This window comes from Felis catus, chromosome E3 (assembly GCF_018350175.1).
Source record: "Felis catus isolate Fca126 chromosome E3, F.catus_Fca126_mat1.0, whole genome shotgun sequence".
NCBI classification, from domain to species: domain Eukaryota; kingdom Metazoa; phylum Chordata; class Mammalia; order Carnivora; family Felidae; genus Felis; species Felis catus.
Genome location: NC_058383.1, coordinates 41,307,486 through 41,327,651, shown reverse-complemented (window position 1 = coordinate 41,327,651; position 20,166 = coordinate 41,307,486). Strand labels below are relative to the sequence as shown.

The 20,166-nt window shown below is 47.9% G+C and overlaps 1 protein-coding gene across 5 annotated transcripts in view; it reads right to left on the bottom strand.

Annotated features, from left to right (window-relative positions):
* Nucleotides 1-20,166, bottom strand: part of IL9R (interleukin 9 receptor) — a 45,185-nt gene that overhangs the window by 17,507 nt on the left and 7,512 nt on the right. For 4 of the 5 annotated variants that reach the window (XM_045047382.1, XM_023246459.2, XM_023246460.2 and 1 more), the window contains 2 exons: nt 19,523-19,607; nt 16,815-17,986 (listed from right to left, as the gene is read on the bottom strand). In XM_045047382.1, the coding sequence (XP_044903317.1) occupies nt 17,486-17,986; nt 19,523-19,607 (586 nt within the window). In that variant the 3' untranslated portion in view covers nt 16,815-17,485. Of the gene's footprint in view, nt 1-16,814; nt 17,987-19,522; nt 19,608-20,166 lie in introns of those variants that run through there. The other variant, XM_045047383.1, reaches the window with a different exon arrangement.

Sequence of the window (20,166 nt, the reverse complement as noted above, 5' to 3'; positions counted from 1 at the left end):
GGCAAAGATATTGACAAATTGGAACCCTTAAACCGAACTTGTGGAAACGTAACAGGGTGGAGCCTAGGTGTAAAATAGTTTGGCATTTCCTCAAAAAGATGAAGACGTAGAATTACCACGTGACTCAACAACTCTACCCCTAGATGTGTATCCGGATGAATTGAAAACAGTAGTTTGAAAAAAGAGCACGTGCACAAACACACACAGCAGCACTGCTCACAGTAGCCGAATGGTAGAAAGTATGCAAATGACCCTTGGGGGTGACGGACAGACAAACTGGGGCAGACCCACGAACAGCAATATTATTCTGTCCTAGAAAGGAATGAAGCAACACGGCGCAGCCGCAGAGAACAGCACGTGGCTCCTCAGGAAACTAACACAGACTCCACCTCTGCACACACACCCGGGAACTGAAAGCGAAGCCCTGAGCCGACATTCCTGTTCCGTGTTCATTGCAGCCTCTTTGTGAAGAGGAAGCAACCCGAGAGCCCGCGGCCGGACAAATAAATAAACACGATGCGGCCTCTACGCGACGGAACAGCCTCGGCCTCCCCAAGGGCGGGAATTCTGACACCTGCCACGACACGGACTGAACCTTGCAGTCGTCGTGCCGAGGGAAATACGCCAGTCACGGGGGGGGGGGGGGGGGGGGGAATGCTCTCTTCTTCCCAAATCAACCCATTTTTGCCGGTGGGAACCGGCGGCGTTCTATTTAAGGTAAACGGAACTAATAAGTAAGCGCACCCGCAGGACACGAGACCAACACACAGACACCACGTGCACATCGACACACTCCCCACGACCCGTCGGAAAGAGAAGCGAAGAGACGGTCCCATTTACAACCGCATCACAGGGAACGACGTGCCGGCGGGGGGCGGGGGTTGGGGGGTTGGGAATCTAAGCAAGCAGGTGACAGACCTGCTCTCTGAGGACAGGACACTGGGGACAGAAACGGAGGAAGACGCACAGGGATGAAAAGCCAATCTGTGCCCCCGGCCGTGGAGGAACCGACCCTGTGACCGCGTCCGCCCCGCCCGGGGCGATCTGCCGATCCGGGGCCATCGCACCGAATTCCCCACGACGCCGTCGCAGACACAGGGCCGACACCCCGAGCCGCGCGCGCGGAGGCGGGACGGACCCCGCGCGGCCAGAGTGGCGGGAGCGCGAGCACCGCCCCGACACCTGCTCCCGGACCGCGAACTGCGGGAGGACGCGGCGGGAACCGAGTCGGCGCGGAGCAGGAACACGCACGCGCGGCCCCGCGGCCCCGGAGCGGGAAGACCCGACGGCCGCGCGCACAGCCCCGCGGGGGACAGAGTGTCACCGCGCGCCAAGCCATGCCGGGCCCTTCCCCGCCGCGTCCCCTGAACACCGACCCGCTCAGCTTCCCCGCTTCGGAAGCTCCTCCTCACCGGGCCTCGCTTTCTCCTCACCTGCTCCTCCCGCGGCGGGTCCTGAGGAGACGGGTTCTTGTCGGCGTGGACGCGGCCCCACGTCCTCCCGAAGCCTCCACAGCGGGTCCTGAGGAGACCGGGTTCTTGTCGGCGTGGACGGGGCCCCTTGTCCTCCCAAAGTCACCAGCGCGGGTCCTGAGGAGCCCATGCTCCCCTCAGCGTGGGCGCGGGCCCATGTCCCTCCAAATCCCCCACAGAGGGTCATGAGGAGTCCGGGCTCCCGTCAGCGTGGACGCGGCTCTCCGTCCCCCCAACCTCCCACAGGGGGTCCTAAGGAAGACTGAATTTCTGTCAGCTTGAACACGGCCCGACATCCTCCCAGAGCCTCCACAGCTGGTCCTGAGGAGGCCGGGGTCCTGCGAACGCAGGCAGAAGACGCCGGCAGAGCGCGCATGCCCGGCCTGAGTCCTGGAGCCGGACTTGGGCGCCCCCTGCGGGCGGTGGAGGCAGTGCAGGATGCGGTGCACTCGGTTCCACGGAGGCACAAGCGGGGGAGAGGCAGAGAGAGACAGAGAGAGAGAGAGAGAGAGAGAGAGAGAGAGAGAGAGAGAGAGAGAGAGAGAGAGAGAGAGAGAGAGAACCCAAAGCAGGCTCCAGGCTCTGAGCTGTCAGCATAAAGCCCTACACGGAACTCGAACCCACACACATTGAGATCATGACCTGAGCTGAAGTAGGGCGCTTAACCCACTGAGCTACCCAGGCGCCCCCCCCCATTACATTAGAGAAAAAAAAAATTAATATTTCTCTATTTTTGAGAGAAAGAGAGTGAGAGCGGGTGGTGGGAGGGGCAGAAAGAGCGGGAGACAGAGGATTTGAAGCGGGTTCCGTGCTGTCAGCGTACGACCAGACATGGCGCTTGAACTCGGGAACCCTGAGCTGAAGTCGGGGGCTTAACGGACTGAGCCCCACATTTTGGAAATTTTCAAATGAATGGAGTCTCCAGTCAAATGCTGACTTCTCCAGAAATATAATATAATATATATATACATATATATATTATATTTATAAATATAAATAATTGCAAAACACATAAAATGCAACGTGGACAAGAACTTTATAACTTACACCACAGTTCACCCAAACTTTTATATACATTTAAAATACACAACTACCAGGCACCTGGGTGGCTCATTCGGTTGAGCGTTGGCCTCTTGGTTTTGACTCAGGTCATGATCTCACCGTTGGTGAGTTCGGCCCCGCGCTGACAGCAAGGAGCCTGCTTGGAATTCTCTCTCTCCCTCTGTCTCTGCCCCTCCACATGCTCTCTCTCCCTCTCTCTCTCTCTCTCTCTCTCTCTCTCTCTCTCTCAATACATAAACTTTAAAAAAATAAAATACAACTGTCAAAATATCAAAAAGAAAACATGAAAGAAATCTACATGGCCTTGGGTTTGGTGATGAGTTTTAACACACAACACCAAACGCCCATCCACAAAGAAAACTAAATGATAATGTGAGGTTTATGAAATTAAAACTTCTACTCTGACAGACCTTGTTCAGAGAACTAAAAGACAACCTACAAACTGCAAGAAAATTTCTGCAACACACATATGTGATCAAGCATTTGTATTCAAAACATACAAAAACCTCTCAGAAGTCAACAATAAAAAAAAAAAAAAACCTAATTGATAATGGGCAAATATCTGAACAGACACCTGGACAAAGAAGGTATACACATAGTAAATAAGCATTCAAAAATATGCTCTAATTCCAAAAGATGAGAACACCCCCTGGTGAAGGGTGGGGAATGACAGGAATGCTCCTTCACCCTGGGGGATGCAAATACCACCCTGGCAGGATTCTTTACCTCAATGACAGGGGTTCCTTGTCTCGCCTCCTCGAAGAATGAAGAAGTGGTCACAGAACTAAACGAGCAGCAGGCAAAAGTTTATTAGAGTATAAGATTAGAAAGTAAGAATAGTATGGAATCTCTTTACAGCAGAGAGGGGGCATTCTAAAGTGAATACCCTCAACTACAGGCAAGGGACTTTGTTTTAGAGGGTTTGGGTCAGCCCCTTTCCTTCCCCTTTGTTCCTTCTCAGGTTCTACCTTATTGGCTAGGTAACTCTAAATGCCTGGCCATTCCTTTTTGAATGACTCATTTCCATTGTATGAGGGATGGTCTATGGCCCTGGGGGTCATATGTTTTACGATCTACTTACCTTTACTCAGGTCTTCTGTCAAATTCCGGAAGGAAACTAGGCGGGGGGGGGGGGGGGGGGGGGGGGGGAGAGTATGTGGGGAGTATGTGGTGTTTGTTACATTCTTTTTTAATTTTTTTAAGTATAGTTATTTATTTTGAGAAAGAGCAAGAGAGAAAGAGAAAAAAATCCCAAGCAGTATCCACACCATCGGCATGGAGCCCAAGATGGAGCTTGAACGCACAAACCCAGAGATCATGACCTGAGCGAAAACCAAGAGCCCACCGTCTAGCCAGCTGAGCCACCCAGGTGCCGCTCTGTTACATTCTTAAGAGGAACTTTACGCCTGAAAGAGTTTGCTCAAGGTCACACGTTCCCAGAAAAATGTCTTTGAAAATATGCGTTCTTCCCCATCCAGGGACCTTTGAGGCCTCACCTCTCTCCCTTTCCGCCTACTGAATCCTATCTTTCCCTATCAATAGCGACACATTGGAAGACAGTTTTGCTTTTTTTTTCCAACGCTTATAGGTCCCACCTCAGCATCCAACAATTGTGTTTCTGGTATTTAGACAACTGCTTTGAAAAACTATTTCCAAACAAACACTAGCAAGTGGCTATGCATAGCAGCTCTATTCATAATAGTTACAAATGTGAAGAAATTAGATATCCTTCAGTAGATGGATCCATAAGCAAACAGGTACATCCGTGTGAAGGAAGCAGAATATGCCACCCCAAGATATGCCTATTTGCAACAAGGATTACTTGGGCTGATTAATTTTAAGTAACAACAGACACAGGAGAATCTCTGACAACCCGGCGGAAGTTGTCCCTTGGTGAGAGAAATTTACACCTATAAAGGGAAGCTCCATTTGTCTCTCAGTACCAGGAACAGAATGACTAAATCTCAAGAAATCCATATCAAAAGAGAAGGCACAGACTTAAACCTGCATAACAACCATACCTCATTTACTGTGCTTGGCCTGGTAATGTCCCTTAACTGGCTTTCCCATTACCCAAGATCTTTCTTTTGTCTTTACCTGAAGATGATACTTAAAGTGATGGCTTGATTGGGATGAGCACTGGGTGTTGTCTGGAAACCAATTTGACAATAAATTTCACACTAAAAAAATAAAGTGATGACTTGAGCCATATAGGAGAGTTATTCCATTTTCCTAGGTATCTCCCACATGCACAGGACGTATACATGTTATTAAACTTTTGTTTGTTCTTCTCCTTTTAATCTTTTATTTGTTGGGGGGGTGGGGTGTCTCAGCCAAGAACCTAGAAGAGTACAGGGAAAATTATTTGTGCTCACCTGCACATGTAAAGCAATACTATTAAATAATATAAAAGAATGAATGACCAACCCATGCAAAGGCATGGATAAATTGTACGTGGATTTTGCTAAGTGAAAAAAAAAATCAGTCTGAAGAGGCTACATAAAGCATGAACCCATTTATATGACATTATGGAAAAAGCAAACTAAACAGATGATAAACAGATTATGAGATTGAGGTTCAAAGTTTTGCATCGAATACTTTAATGATGAATACCTGCCTCTGTGCATTTGTCAAAACTCATAGATTTCTATAGCCCAAAGAGTAAATCATATTCTATTCAAATACAGTCATCTAAAATGTGTGATTGTCACAGTATGGAATAGATTGTGACAAATAACCTAACTGTAGTAGAAATGTATGGGGGGGAGGGGGGGAGACCTGACTGTAGCTGCTGGACAAAAGTGCTGATCTTGATGTGGAGAACAAAGGCAAAAGAAATAAAAAATGAAATTTTCTTTGCAGACCATTGACAAGTACATTATGATGTGGAGAACAAAGGAAAAGGGGGAAAAAAACTAAATTTCCTTACCACTTGCAGCCCATTGACAGGTCCTTGAGACAGGCAGAATGACCTTCTTCTGGGAGCTCAGCTGCCTCAATGTTAATACTTTGGTAGGGGCAAAAGGCAACCTTATCTTAACATTAGTCCAACCTCCAGGATCCTGTAAGTCTCCTTTAACATATAAAAATCTCTTTGGAAACTTCTTTTATCTCTACTTCCCCACCACCAAGATATGTATTAGCAATCATCCTCCAAATATATGGCCCGCTGGTATACATATGGAGGGTCTCAAGGTTTTACTAGACAGTAGTAAATGACCACACAGGTTCCTGGAAACCTTGTTTCCAAATTCCTTACAGACTTACACTAACCCTAACCCCCTCCCAACTTGAAAATATATACCCAGTCACTCCTCACAATCTCAGTGCAGCTCTTTCTGCCCACAAGATCTGTCCCCATACTTTAAAACCAACTTTTCTGCACCAAACACGTCTCAATAAACCCCTGTAACCCAATATTTGACATCAATCTGACCTGAGAAACTTTGGAAATAAAGGGCATCTATGGACTAAATACAAAAAATGTAGGGGCACCTGGGTGGCTTAGTCGGTTAAGCGTCCTACTTTGGCTCAGGTCATGATCTCGTGGTTCATGAGTTCAAGCCAATGTCGGGCTCTGTGCTGACAAGCTTGGAGCCTGGAGCCTGCTTCAGATTCCGTGTGTGTGTCTCTCTCTGCCCCTCCTCCACTCACGCTCTGTTTCTCTCTCTCTCAAAAATGAATAAACATTAAAAATAAATAAATAAAAATAAAAAATAAATAAATACAAAAAATATAGCATACGTAAACAATGGACTCTATTTTACAAAGTTCTTTCCGGTGGGGATAGTAGCTAACAATTCCGAAACCATTACATCTGCAATCTAGAATGGAGCAATGAATTAAATAAACGAAAAAAGGTGGGACCCAAGGGTGAAAAAGAAAACCACAGGACAAAAATGGACCGACCAGGAGATTTATGAATATACCCCTCTATTTTCCTTAGGAAGACTATCTTGCCTGAAACACATTCATTGCCCATAATTTCTTTTTTTCCATGCTTTCCCTTCCTTTTGTTGCATCCACACGACTCCTGAAGCAGAGTGCTACGGGCACCAGTGACAGTCACAACAAAGTTTATTACAATGAGAAGCAAGGCCGACCGATCGGGACCAACACTCTTGATAAGAGTGCGGCCCCGAACAGCCGGGGTACAGAGTTTTAAAACCCAATCACATCGTTTTATCATTACCTGGGAACAGAACAGAGAAAGAGTTCCCAGATGAGTTAGAAACAGTTGCCTAATGAGGGGTTTATTTTAGACTTTCTGCCTCTAAGTTGCAACCAGTGGATCTCCTTGACTTTGTCTTTGATGCTCTTTTCTTTGAACTTTTGTTTCCTTCATTGGTAAAGCCTGATTTACCAGAGCAAAAGCAAGGCTGTTATCTTTTGACCTTCAGTGTCAGAACAAAGCTGTTATTTTTCAAGCTAAGCCTTAGCCCTACACTACAATTTAACCCTTACACTTCAAAAGCCTTTCCTTTTCTACAGTTTGATGGAGATGTTTTTTATTTGCTAGGTCAGAGGCTGCCAGATTCATGAATCATTAAATAAAGCCAATTGGGGGCACCTGGGTGGTTCAGTCAGTTAGGCATCCAACTTTGGCTTAGGTCATGATCTCACATTTTGTGAGTTCAAGCCCCGCGTCAGTCTCTGTGCTGACAGCTCAGAGCCTGAAGCCTGCTTCAGATTCTGAGTCTCCCTCTCTCTCTGCCCCTCCCCTCCCCTGCTCGTGCTGTCTCTCTCTCTCTCTGTCTCTCTCGCAAAAATAAATAAATTTAAATAAAGCCAATTGGATCTTTAAGTGTACACAGATGGATTTTGTTTCTCTTTTTTTATTTATTTGTTAACTGTTTAACTTTGAGAGAGAGAGAGAGAGAGCGCACAAGCAGGGGTGGGACAGAGAGACAGAGGGAGACAGAATCTGAAGCAGGCTCCAAGCTCCGAGCTGTCAGCTCAGAGCCCACTGAAGGGCTCGAACCCACAAACTGTGAGATCATGACCTTGTTGCATCCACACGACTCCTGAAACAGAATGCTACGGGCAGCAGTGACAGTCACAGCAAAGTTTATTGCAACGAGAGGCAAGGCCGACCGATGGGGACCGACACTCTTGATCAGAGTGCAGCCTCGAACAGCTGGGGTACGGAGTTTTTATAGCCGACCACATCGTCTTATCATCACCTGGGAACAGAACAAAGAAATAGTTCCCCCATGGGGGTGGAAACAGTTCAGACCTTCTGCCGCTAAGCGGCCACCAGCTGACCTCCTTGACCCTGCCTCTGGCGCCACTTTTTCAAAGTTCTCAATGCGCCCTTGCCCCAATCCAACCAATCACCGATCCAGTTGATTTTCCTTGAACTTTTGTTCCCTTGATTGATAGGACAAAGCTGTTATCTCTTAACCCACAGTGTCAAAACAAAGCTATTATTTCTCTAGACTACAGGTTAGTCCTACTACAATTTAACCCTTACAACCTGAGCCAAAGTCAGAGGCTTAACCAGATGGGGCTGCCCAGGTGGCCCAGGTGGATTTTGTTTCTTAATGACAGGTTTATCACCCTTGGAGTGGGAAGTTATAAATAAGTAAGAGGATCAGGCTACCATATCCATGTGATAGTGGATGCAATTGGAGACATCAGCATAAACTCATCTTTAGCTTAATATGGAAACTGACATGGGGCGCCTGGGTGGCTCAGTCCCTTGGGCATCTGACTCTTGATTTCAGCTCAGGTCATGAACCCAGTTGGGGATCAATCTACGTGCGGAGTTCTGTGTTGAGCGTGAGGCCTGCCTCTCTCTCTCCCTCTGTCCCTCTCCCCTGCTTGAGCTCTCTCTTGCTCTTTCAAAAAAAAAAAAAAAAGAATAGAATTGCCATTTACTTTACCAGCAACATGAGTTTCTTTGGGAACGCCTGAGGAATCACAATTCAGGACAAGAAAACTATGGCAAACCACAGACAACTCCAAAAAGCCAAAGGAAAGGTCAGTTTGTGTTGGGTTTATAGAGGAAGTGGGGGTGGGGAGGGGGGCATCCTGGTGGCTCAGTCGGTTATGGTTCAGGTCATGATCTCACAGATCGTGGGATGGAGCCCTGTGGGCTGATAGCGCAGAGCCTGCTTGGGATTCTCTCTCCCCCTCCCCCTCTCACACTCTCCCTCTCTCACTCAAAATAAGTAAACAGGGGCGCCTTGGTGGCTCAGTTGGTTGAGTGGCCAACCTCGGCTCAGGTCAGGATCTCACGGTCCATGAGTTTGAGCCCCGCGTTGGGCTCTGTGCTGACAGCTCAGAGCCTGGAGCCTGTTTCGGATTCTGTGTCTCCCTTTCCCGTTCATGTGCTGTCTCTCTCTGTCTCAAAAATAAATAAACGTTAAAAAAAATTTTTTAATAAGTAAACATAATAATTTTAATTAAAATAATAAATAATAAATATTTAAAAATAATAATTAACTGATTGATTAGGAAATTTCAGAGTATTGTTATGAACTGTTAAAAAGAAACCCCTGGGGAGGAGGGGTGGCACCTGGGTGACTCAGTGGGTTGAGCATCTGACTTCAACTCAGATCATGATCTCAGGGTTCATGAGTTTGAGCCCCACATTGGGCTCGTTGCTATCAGCATAGAACCTGCTTCGGACCCTCTGTCCCCCTTTCTCTCTGCCCCTCCCCCCCACACGCTTGCTCTCTCTCAAAAATAAATGAAACCTTAAAAAAATAAATAAATCATTAGAATAAACATCACTTGTGATTAAAAAAAAAAGAAGAAGAAGAAAAGAAAACCAGAGGCCCAAAATGATGTCGCTTTGACCAAGTTCTTTCTGCTGGCTGTGTTGCTGGATTCTTTACCTCAATACCCGGGTTTTGTTGCCTCAAATAAAGAGGTGGACACAGAAATAAAACGAGCAGCAGGCAAAGCTCTATTAGAGTATAAGGTTACAAAGTAAGAATAGTATGAAAGCTCTCCTGGCAGACAAGGGGCATTCAAAAGTGAATGCCCAGGACTATAGGCAAGGGTCTTTGTTGTATAAGGTTTGGTTGGCCCCTCCTTCTCTTCTCCCTTGTTCCTTCTCTCTTGTTTCTTCTCAGGTTCTACCCCTATTGGCTAGGTAACTCTAAATGCCCAGTCATTCCTTTTTGATTGGCTCATTTCCATTGTATGAGGGGTGGTCTATGGCCCTACCGTTCCTTGTGGGTAATAGGTTTTATGGTCTACTACTTATTTCTAGTTAGGCCTTTTGTCAAATTCCTGAGGGAAACCTGAGGAGGAGTAGGTGGGGTCTGTTACATTCTTAATGGGAACCTTACACCCCAAGGAGTTTGCTGTGGTCAGACGCTCCCAGCATCGTTCCAAAACATGTGTTTTTCCCCACCCAGGGACCTCAGGTTGTAACCTTTCCCTCTCTGCCTACTAAATCCTATCTTCCTATGATAGTTGTATCCCAACTGATGTTACGTGTGTGAGAGCTCCCCCTTCGGGCTTCCTGGCTCCATTTTAAGGAAGGATTCCTTTCTTTATTATACACAAAATATTTTAAATTACATGTGTAGACATAAACTGGAATACATACATATATTTCCTGGCATTGTCAACTGAGCAGATTGAGTTCCCACAGTGTATAAGTTTTTTGTGCCATTCTCTATAAAAAGGGGCTCTTAGAAGAGATATCTGGCACTAAGGGCTGAGACAATGAATACGGGAGCCGGGATAACCCTGAAGTATCAGAAAGGAAGTGAGTGCCAATAATAAAAATAATCCCACCCAAGTTGAAATTATGTCAGTGGAAACAGAGGGCAACAGATAGAGCCACAACAGGAATAAACTGATCAACCAAACGCCCTACTGCTGGAATAAAACCAAACACTACATTAACTACTCAGGTGTCCACACTGGTAAAAAGAACTTATTACATACATTTCTTTTTGTAATTAGTAGAAAGCAATGTACAAGAATTCCAAATGCTTGATGTAGACACTCAGCCATCCATCACAGAAGTGGAACTAACTCTACAAAACACCTGACCATTCCTCCTCAACACTGTCAAGGTCACTGAAACCTGCATGGGATCCTAGAGCACTGAAGGTAGAACAGAAAGAAACTAGATACAATCTGGACTTCAGTTAATCATAAGATACCAAGGGGCACCTGGGTGGCTCAGTCCATTACGCACCCAACTCTTGATTTTGGCTCAGGTCGTGATCCCAGGGTTGTGAGATTGAGCCCCATATTGGGCTCTGCACTGAGCGTGGGGCCCACTAAGATTCTCTCTCTCTCTCTCTCTCTCTCTCTCTCTCTCTCTCTCTCTCTCTCTCTCTCTCTCTCCCCCCCCCACTATCCCCTGCCCATGCTCTCTCTCTCTGTCTCTAAAAAATAATAATAAATAATATCAATATTGGCTCATTAACTGTAACAATTCTGAAAAGAACCAGAAAGAGAATAGAAATTAAAGGTCAAATAAGACAGCGGGGTGCCTGGCTGGCACAATCAGTTGAGCATCCAACTCTTGACGTCAGCTCAGGTCATGATCTCATGGTTCATGGGATCAAGCCCAGTGTGGAGCTCTGCACTGTCAGCACAGAGCCTGATTGGGTTCCCTCACTCTCCCTCTCCCTTTCTGCTCCTCCCCAGCTCATGCTCTCTCTCTCTCTCGCTCTCTCTCTCTCTCTCTCTCTCTGTCACATGCATGCTCAATATAAATAAATGCACTTTTTCAAAAAATCAAAAGAGAGAAAACTGAAAGACTGGAAGAGATGGGTGATTTCCAATTACAAATGCACATTAACAAAATGGACTTTGAAATAATGAAACATAGAAATGGACGAATGAGCAAAGATCACAGTAACGTTTAGACATCTCCCACTGGAAAATTCCCTAGGAACCGATGGGCTCATAGTAAACACCTGAGTGTTAACCAACCTTTAACAAATTCTGATTTTAATATTAAAGACATAAATATAATAATAAATACACTATTGACATATTTTCATAGTTCATCTAATGTAGGATGCCAGTGATTCCAAAATAAACATTTTAATTTTTTTTTTAACGGTTGTTTATCTTTGAGACAGAGAGAGACAGAGTATGAACGGGGGAGGGTCAGAGAGAGAGGGAGACACAGAATCCGAAACAGGCTCCAGGCTCTGAGCTGTCAGCACAGAGCCCGATGTGGGGCTCGAACTCACGGACTGTGAGATCGTGACCTGAGCCGAAGTCGGACGCCCGACCGACTGAGCCACCCAGGGGCCCCGGGGACTCATAATAAACATTTTATGTACCATCACAAATGTGCTGCCAATTCAACTGTGAGTTTCCCAACAAAAGGAAAATAAAGTGATTGATGAGTTTACTTCCATTAAAGCCAGAAATTTTTAATTTTTAAGTTAATAATTTTAATTCAGTTTTGGTATAAATAATGTATTTAAACTTAAATAATGCAGGTTTTTTTTTAAGTTTCTTTATTTTGAAAGAGAGAGCACATAAGCAGGGGAGGGGCAGAAAGAGAGGGAAAGAGAGAATCCCAGGCAGGCTCTGTGATGTCAGCCCAGAGCCCGATGCAAGGCTCAAACTCAGGAACCATGAGATCCTGACCTCAGCCGAAATCACAAGTGCAACACTTATCCGACTGAGCCAACCAGGTGCCCCTAACACACCTACTTTTCAATGTGCATCCAACTGTGTCAACACCGGAACAGAGAGGACCCCGGACAGGCCCAGGGTGGCCAAGCGGCCGGCATCATGCACACCTGCTCCCACCCTTCAAGCATCTGCCGCGGCCCCTAGCACACCTGCAATTAGATGCTCCAGGTGCTGCTCCTCTCCAAGAACCACAACCTTCGCTCTACCCCTCCCATACTCTCTCTCTTTCTCTCCCTGCCTCCCTCCCTCTCTATCTCTATCTCAAAATTAATGAATAAACATTTAAAAATGGTACACACACATATTTTCAAATGCAAACCTGTGAAAATTAAAGATCTACATAACCTTGGATTCGGTGATGAGTTTTTAAATAGAACACGAAAAGCCAGTCCATGAAAGAAAAAATTGCTGATGTTTACCATAGTAAAATGTGAACTATCTGCTCTGTGAAAGATCCACTAAAGAGAACAAAAAGAAAAGCCACAGATGGGGAGAAAATGTTTGCAAAACACATCTAAAAAAGGACGTTTATGCAAAATATACAAAGAAACTCCAAAATTGAAAAATGACCAACAACCCATAAATATGAGTAAAGATCTAAACACACCAAAGCAAACAAGATATACAGATGAGGACGCTCAGTTGGTTGAGCGTCCAACTCTTAATCTCAGCTCATGTCATGATCTCAGGGTTGTGGGATGGAGCCCTGCCTTGGGCTCCACACTATGCATGGAGCCTGCTTAAGATTCCTTCTCTCCCTCTCCCTTTGCTCCTCTCCCCCTCACCTCTTGCACACTACCTCTCTCTTTCTCTCTGTCTCAAATAAAAGCAATAATAAAAATTTTTTAAAGGATGCACAGATGAAAAATAAGCATACAGAATGTTGCTCAACATTACTTGTCATGAGGGAAAAGCAAGTTAAAACAACAAGCAAGCGCTGCATATCTATAGAAGTGCCTAAAGTTTTGGGGCGCCTGGGTGTCTCAGTCGGTTAAGCGTCAGCCTCTTGGTTTCGGCTCAGGTCATGGTCTCGAGGTTCGTGAGTTCGAGCCCCACGTTGGGCTCCACTCTGACAGTGCAGAGCCTGCTTGGTTCTCACCCTCTCTGCCCCTCCCCTGCTCGTGCTCTCTAAATCTCTCAAAATAAATAAACTTAAAAAATAAAAAAAGAAGAGGCTAAGGTCTTAAGAAAAACTAATAGCGATAGCAACAGGAACTTGAATTCGTTGCTGATGGAATGTATACTGGTACAGCCATTTTGGAAGACACTTTGTCAGTTATTTCCCAAACTAAACATAGTCTCACCATATAAGCCAATAGTCACATTCATGGGTATCTGGACAAGTGCTCTGAAAACATGTTCAAGCAAAAACCAGCCTGCAGTTATGTACAGCATCTTTCTTCAAAAGGGCCAAATATTTTAACAAAACAGGATACCTTTCAATAGGTGAGTGAATAACCAAGAGAGATGCATGCATGCAATGGAATATTAGTCATCAACAGAAAGGAATGATCTATCGAGCAAGGCCAAGACAAGGATGAGGCTTACATGCATGCTACTGAGGAACAGAAGACAATCTGAATACACGACACACTCTACGATCCCACTTGTATGACATGTGGCAAAGGAAAAATTACAGACATAGTAGACAACAGTGATTGAGCGTCTTTTGGGGGCAAGTTGACCAGGAGAATGGGTTGATGAAAAGAGGTGCCGAAGGGCCAGGTGGGAGTGTTCGCCTCTGCTTGGTGAGATCTGCTTGGTGCGTGTGAGCAAATCTGGTCTGAAGTAGCAGTGTCCATAAGAAAAGTCCTTCTCGCTCCAGGGGACAAAGGTCTTCCTCCATCACAAGTGTCACTATTTCAGGACCAGTTCTTAGGGAAATTTCTTTGAGGGTGTGATAACAAAAATAACATAAAATTTCCTTTCATTACTTTTTATTTTTAAACATAGTAAAATATACATGACATAAAATTTACCACTTTCACCATTTTTATTTTTCTTATTTCTTTCTATTTTAGAGAGAGTGTGTGAGTGGGGGAGAGGGGCAGAGGAAGAGAGAGAGAGAGAGAGAGAGAGAATCCCAAGCAGGCTCCACACGAAGCTCGGAGCCCAACACAGGGTTCGATCTCTGGGCGTGACTCTGGGATCACGACCTGAGCAGAAATCAAGAGTCAGACGCTCAACTGACTGAGCCATCCAGGACCCCTTCACCACTTTTTTAATGTTTCTTTATTCATCTTGAGAGAGAGTGTGTGGGGGAGTGAGGGAGATGGGCAGAGGGAGAGAGAGAGAAAGAGAGAGAGCCCCAAGCAGGCTCCCTGCCCAGTGCCATGATCTGAGCCGAAATCAAGAATCAGGTATTTAACCAACTGAATCACCCGGGTGGCCAATTTTCACCATTTTTAAATGAATATTCATAATGGTGTATAACCATCACCACTATCATTTTTCATTTCCATCGGCAATGCACGACAGTTCTCACTTCTTCACATCCTCACCGAAACTAGCTTCCAATTATTAGATAACAGCCATTCTAATGGGTATGAAGTGGCAACTCAGTGTGGTTTTCATTTTCGTTTTTCTGATGTCTAAACACGTTAAGCATAATTTTATGTGTTTATTGGGGTTGGATTAGGCAATAATCTATTGTGTATGACACCAAATAACATGCAGAATGTAAGAAAATATTTGCAAATGGAATATCTGATATGAGTTTAGTGTCCAGAATAAAGAAAGAGCTCCTACAACAGCACAGGGACAACCAACCCGATTAAAAAATAGGCAAAGGACTCGAACAAGCTTGTCTCCAAAGAAAATACACAAGTAGCACATGAAAAGATACTCAACATCACCAGCCATCAGGGAAATGCAAGTCAAAATCACGCAGAGGTACCACTTTGTACCCATCAGAAGAGCGACTTAAAAAAAAAAAAAAAAAAAGGACACTACCAATAGTTGGTGAGGATATGCAGAGATTGGAACTGGAGTACATTACCGATGTAAAATGTTGAAGTCACTGTGGAGAACGGTTCAGTGATTCCTCAAAAAGTCTAAACATAGTTAACACGATCTAGCAATGCCACTCCAAGAAATATACACAAAAACATAGACAACGGGTATAGGAACAAAAACTTGTACACAGATGTTCACAGCAGTACTGTTCACGACAGTGAAAGAGTGGAAACCACCCAAATGCCCTCCAGAAGGATGAATGAACTACATGTGGTCTACCCACACAATGGAGTAATATTTGGCCACAATAAGAACTGAGGTGCCCATTCTCTAAAGTGGATAAACCTCAAAAACACTATGCTGAGGGAAAACTGTGCAGAAAGTCACATATTCTATGACTCTATTTATACAAAGTGTCCAGAAGAGGCAAAGCCACAGAGATGGGACGCAGGCAAAGAGCTGCACAGGGCACAGTGTGGGGGGTGCGGGGGGACCGCTTAATGGGAAGGGGATTTCCTTTGAGAGTGATGACAGTTGGACAATATTATGCATGTACTAACTGTCACTGAATTGAACACTTTAGAAGAGTTATGTTTAGATTATGTGAATTTCACCACATTGAAAATTAAAGAAAGAGGGCCACCTGGCTGGCTCAGTCTCTGGAGCATGCGAATCTTGATCTTGGAGTTATGGGTTCTAGCCCTACGTTGGGTGCAGAGATTACTTAAAAATAAAAAATCTTAGAAAGAAAGAAAGAAAGAAAGAAAGAAAGAAAGAAAGAAAGAAAGAAAGAAAGAAAGAAAGAAAGAAAGAAAGGGAAGCCACTGTGCATCCTCCCTCGCCAGGGAGAGTCCCCTTCCCTCACTGCTCTCAGCCTGGCTTTCCAGACCCTCTGCAGCCCAGCCGGCCAAATTTTGGACATCTGAGCTCCAGCCCATGCCGTGCGGCCGATCCCTCAAACCACCAGATGTGTGAGGGTTCCAGTTGCCAGCCGCCTGCTCTCTGACTCCTTCAGTGGCCAGCGCTCGGCGACTTCCTCATCCCAAGGTCTTCAGACCTTGCTCTGCTGGAAACTGGATCACAGCACAAGCGTCCAAGGGTCATCTCATCACAAAAAAGGGAAACGCGTTTTCTGGGCACCAAGATATGCAGGCAGCTTGCTCAGGTGAACTCGCAGCAACACTTACGAGGTACTGTTAGTCCCACAGGCTGAAGGGGCAGGAGTGTCCCACGTACCATCACACAGCCTCTAAGGCTGCACACTCCCAAAGCCAGGACTCCGGGCGCCACCGAGAGAAGATATGTGACTCACAGGAACAATGTCTCCGGCCACGCGCGAGAGGCATCCCCGCTGTGGGGGTCACTCGTCATATGCAGGTGGCCCAGGTTCCCTGTGAAGCCACAGAAGCCACGCAGATGCTGCTATAATAATACCCCAGGCCAGGGCTCCCCAAGGGGCGGGTGACTCATGCTATTTTTTCTATCCTTGGTTAGAGCTGAACATGCCTACACCTCACTTCCGTCCACACCCCTCCTCTCTCTACACGCTAAAAATACATTCTGGGTCCTGCCTCACCCCTTCTGACCATGATCTGGCTCAGCTGAGGCTCCCCACAAAACCCCAGGGGCCTCCGCAGGCACGCAGAGGGGCGGGGGATGCCTGTCTGAGGCAGAGGAAGCCTTTGCCTTTGGGAGCCTGGGTCCACAAGTGTGTTTTTTGTGTTTTTTGTTTTTTTTTTTTTCTGTACAGGCCTCAGGGGACACCAGAGACTCATGCAGAGGTGCCCTCTCTGGTTGGTCACCCAGAGAGGGACAGGTCTCCATTTGGATGCTAACTTCAAAATGTCAGCATCTCCAACCCCAGAAAACCCGAGAAGAGACAGACCCCCACCCCCTGCACTTCCTGTGGGCCCCTCTCCCAGTCAGCAGCAGTTTGAAACAACCACTGAATCCCTTTTAATCTCAGTAGCAGAGGTACCTCAGGGAGGCACAGAAAGACAACACTCCGCCTGGTCACAGCACCTCATCTGTGTCTGTTGGGTGCCGGCTGGCCCTTTAAGGGAGTGAGGGCAGAACAGGCTGTGGAGCCAACACCCCCACTTCTGTGAGGGACCAGGGTGGAGCCCGAAAGCAGGGAGGGAAGTGGCGAGCCCGGGAGTGGGAGCTGCGTGGTAGGATGCTGAGGGGAGGGGAGAGAGGAGGGGTTTTCGGCCTCCGTCTGGACAGGGTATCTGTGCAGGGGCTTCATTCTCAGAGACTGTAGTCCATTTTCCACATGATGGACATTATGCAGCTGGCCCCGTCAGGGTTCTAAATCAAAGCCAGCGTCTGCCAAGGGTAGGAGCGAAGAAAGTGCCCTGAGGGCCTCATGCGACACATTCACCAGGGTCTTGCTCCTCTCTGTGACCAACTCCCACACAGGTCCCTCCTTGCGTGGCATCCAGGCTCTGCTGGTCACAGGAAAGGCCACAGGCCAAAGCCAGGCTGGGCCCAGAGCTCTGCATGCTTCCTGGGAAGGTCGAGGGGTGGCACGCCCCAGGACAGCCCAAGGCACAGTAGTCACCACTGCTGCCCTCTGCCTGTGGGAGAGCTGGCCTGGTGGGGCTCCCAGGGACCCAGTCCTCCTGTGGCAGGTAGGCAGGTGGCTGCTCTCCCTGTGCCACACGACCTGCTAACAACACAGCCTCTGGGAGGCCAGGACGTGGGCCTTTCTCCTCTTCCTCCAGGACCACTGACTGCCAGGGATCCACTGGGCCATAGGTCAGCCACGCAATGGCCTCCTGGACACTAGACTCCGAGGCTCTTCTCGGGGAACCGACACAGTCCTGGCTTGGCAGCAGACCGGTTCTGTGGGCCCCTATCCAGGTCTAGAACAGAGCATGGGGGGTGGGGGGAAGGGCTCAGGCAGCATGTTCAGGACTCTCCCTGGAAGGAGCTTCCCCTGCTCCTCCAAGAAGCTCTCCAGACATCCTCACCCAGAGTCCAAGCAACGACTGTGCTTGGAACATGTCGTCTCACCCTCCATGTGCCAGCCCAGCCTCAGCACAGGACCCTGAGTCTCTTCAGGACCCTCAGTAATCCGTGCTGGTGACAGGTGTCGAGGACAGAGAGAACCCCTGGCCGCTGCTCTAGGCACTTCCATCAGCTACAGAGACTGGGCACCCCCTCTTGAACCCCCATCACACACAGAGATGCTGTTGGAACCAGCACCTTTGGGCTAAGGGCAGCAGACCTGGACCCATCCGTGGAGCCACAGGAGGCCCCCACCTCCTACAGGAAAGTATTTCCTATGTGGGACCAGGAATCACCACCAAATGGACCACACATACCTCACCCTCTGTTACTGCCCTGCTCCCTGGACAGCCGACCCATGGCTCCATATCACCACTGGAGGGGTCTAAGTACCCTGGCTGGTGACATGGGTCTACAGAGGAGGGCTGGGTGCCCGCGGCCCAGAAGATACATTCCAGGGTGATGGAATCTGCCTTAGTGCCCAGACACCCCAGGGGTCTTGACAGTGATGGCCACTGCCTGAGAAAAGGGGGTGGCCTCCACCAAGAACAAAATGCTCAGCTTTAAGCTTTGAGTTATACTTTTGGGCAACAATCTTGAGAACTGGGCTCCCTCTTTAATTTTTTTTTTTTAATTTTCTGGGCTCCCTTTTGAGAAACACAAGGACTAGGCAGAGGGAAACCCGGCAACGGCAAGGGCATCAGGGAAGAGCAGGTCCGAGGGCACCAGGAAGCATCACCTCCCATCCACCACCCACAGTGGGGAACCTGAGACCACCTGCTGGGGCTGCTCCCTGCCCCCCTCCTGCCCAGCGAGGGGCAGGAGCCTCCAGGCCAGTGGGGGGCTGGGGGGGGGGGAGGGGGAGGTGTCTGATGCGACCCTCCAGGTAGTACTCACCGTGGCACCACAAAGAGACACGTGTGGAGTGTACTCAGTGCTCATGGTGCCAGCATGCTACCCAGGGGAACAGGAGAGGCCAGGCACTCCACAGTGGCCACCAGAGCGGTAGCCCATAGACCACCGAAGGCCCCAGGGATAGTATAAGCACCAGACCCTCCCCGCAGAAACCTTCAGAGAAGAAGCGGGGACGAGACATGTGGCAGCTGCAGACAGCACCATTGTTTGCACCTTAAACTGACCATACACCTCACAGGGGCTGCTACTCAGAAATGAAAAGAAACCCACAACAGAGAATAAAGCTAATTGTTCTGATGCATTTGAGACACAGTGTGTAAATGTAAACCGACTACATACACCAAAAAAAGCTCAAAGCACTGACAAAGGCCCCCATGCTAGCCCCCAACTCTCACCAGAAGTCCATATCTTTGTCGGGTCAGAATGTAGGCAAGCCCAGACTCTCCCTCAACCCCTGCCGTGAGCTGTGCACGCACCTGGAAGTCCCCATTGTGCACACTGTACAGGGACTGGAAGAAGGCCACGGGAGACGGCACGTTCTGGTAGAAGCTTCTCTTCACCCTGGGGCCAAGAGAGGACACCTGGAGGCCTGTGCACGCCCAAGGAGGGGCCCTTGGAGGCCCAGCTCCAGGAGGCATGATGTCCCCGCAGGAGCTTTGCTCCCTTCCAGCCAGAGGTGGCCCTGCTTCACCTGGGCTGCTGCCATTCTTACCTCTTGTTGGCTCCAAGACCCGACACTTGCCCCTGTGGCCTCCCTGGCTAAGGGCCCCACAGAACTGACTTATACCAAGACACGCGTCCTTTACAGGGTGAGCTGTCATGGTGGGTTCAGGGCTACAAGGTGACCACTTGTGTCCACAGCCCACAGAGGGAGCTGGCACCTTCGGGAACCACACTTGTGCTCCTGGCAGACAGGGGGCAGCTTCCTACCCCACCTGACTCCTCACTGAGCAACAGACCCACTGGCCCTGCCACGAGGATGTGGCACAGGGCTCCAACACAACAGGTCCCCAGCAGCCTCACCAGCGTCCCAGGGGAGGAAGTGGCCTCTCCAGCTCCCCACCTCAAGAGTCCCCAGTCCCACCTCATCTGACCCCTAGGTTTCTCTTCCTAAGATCTG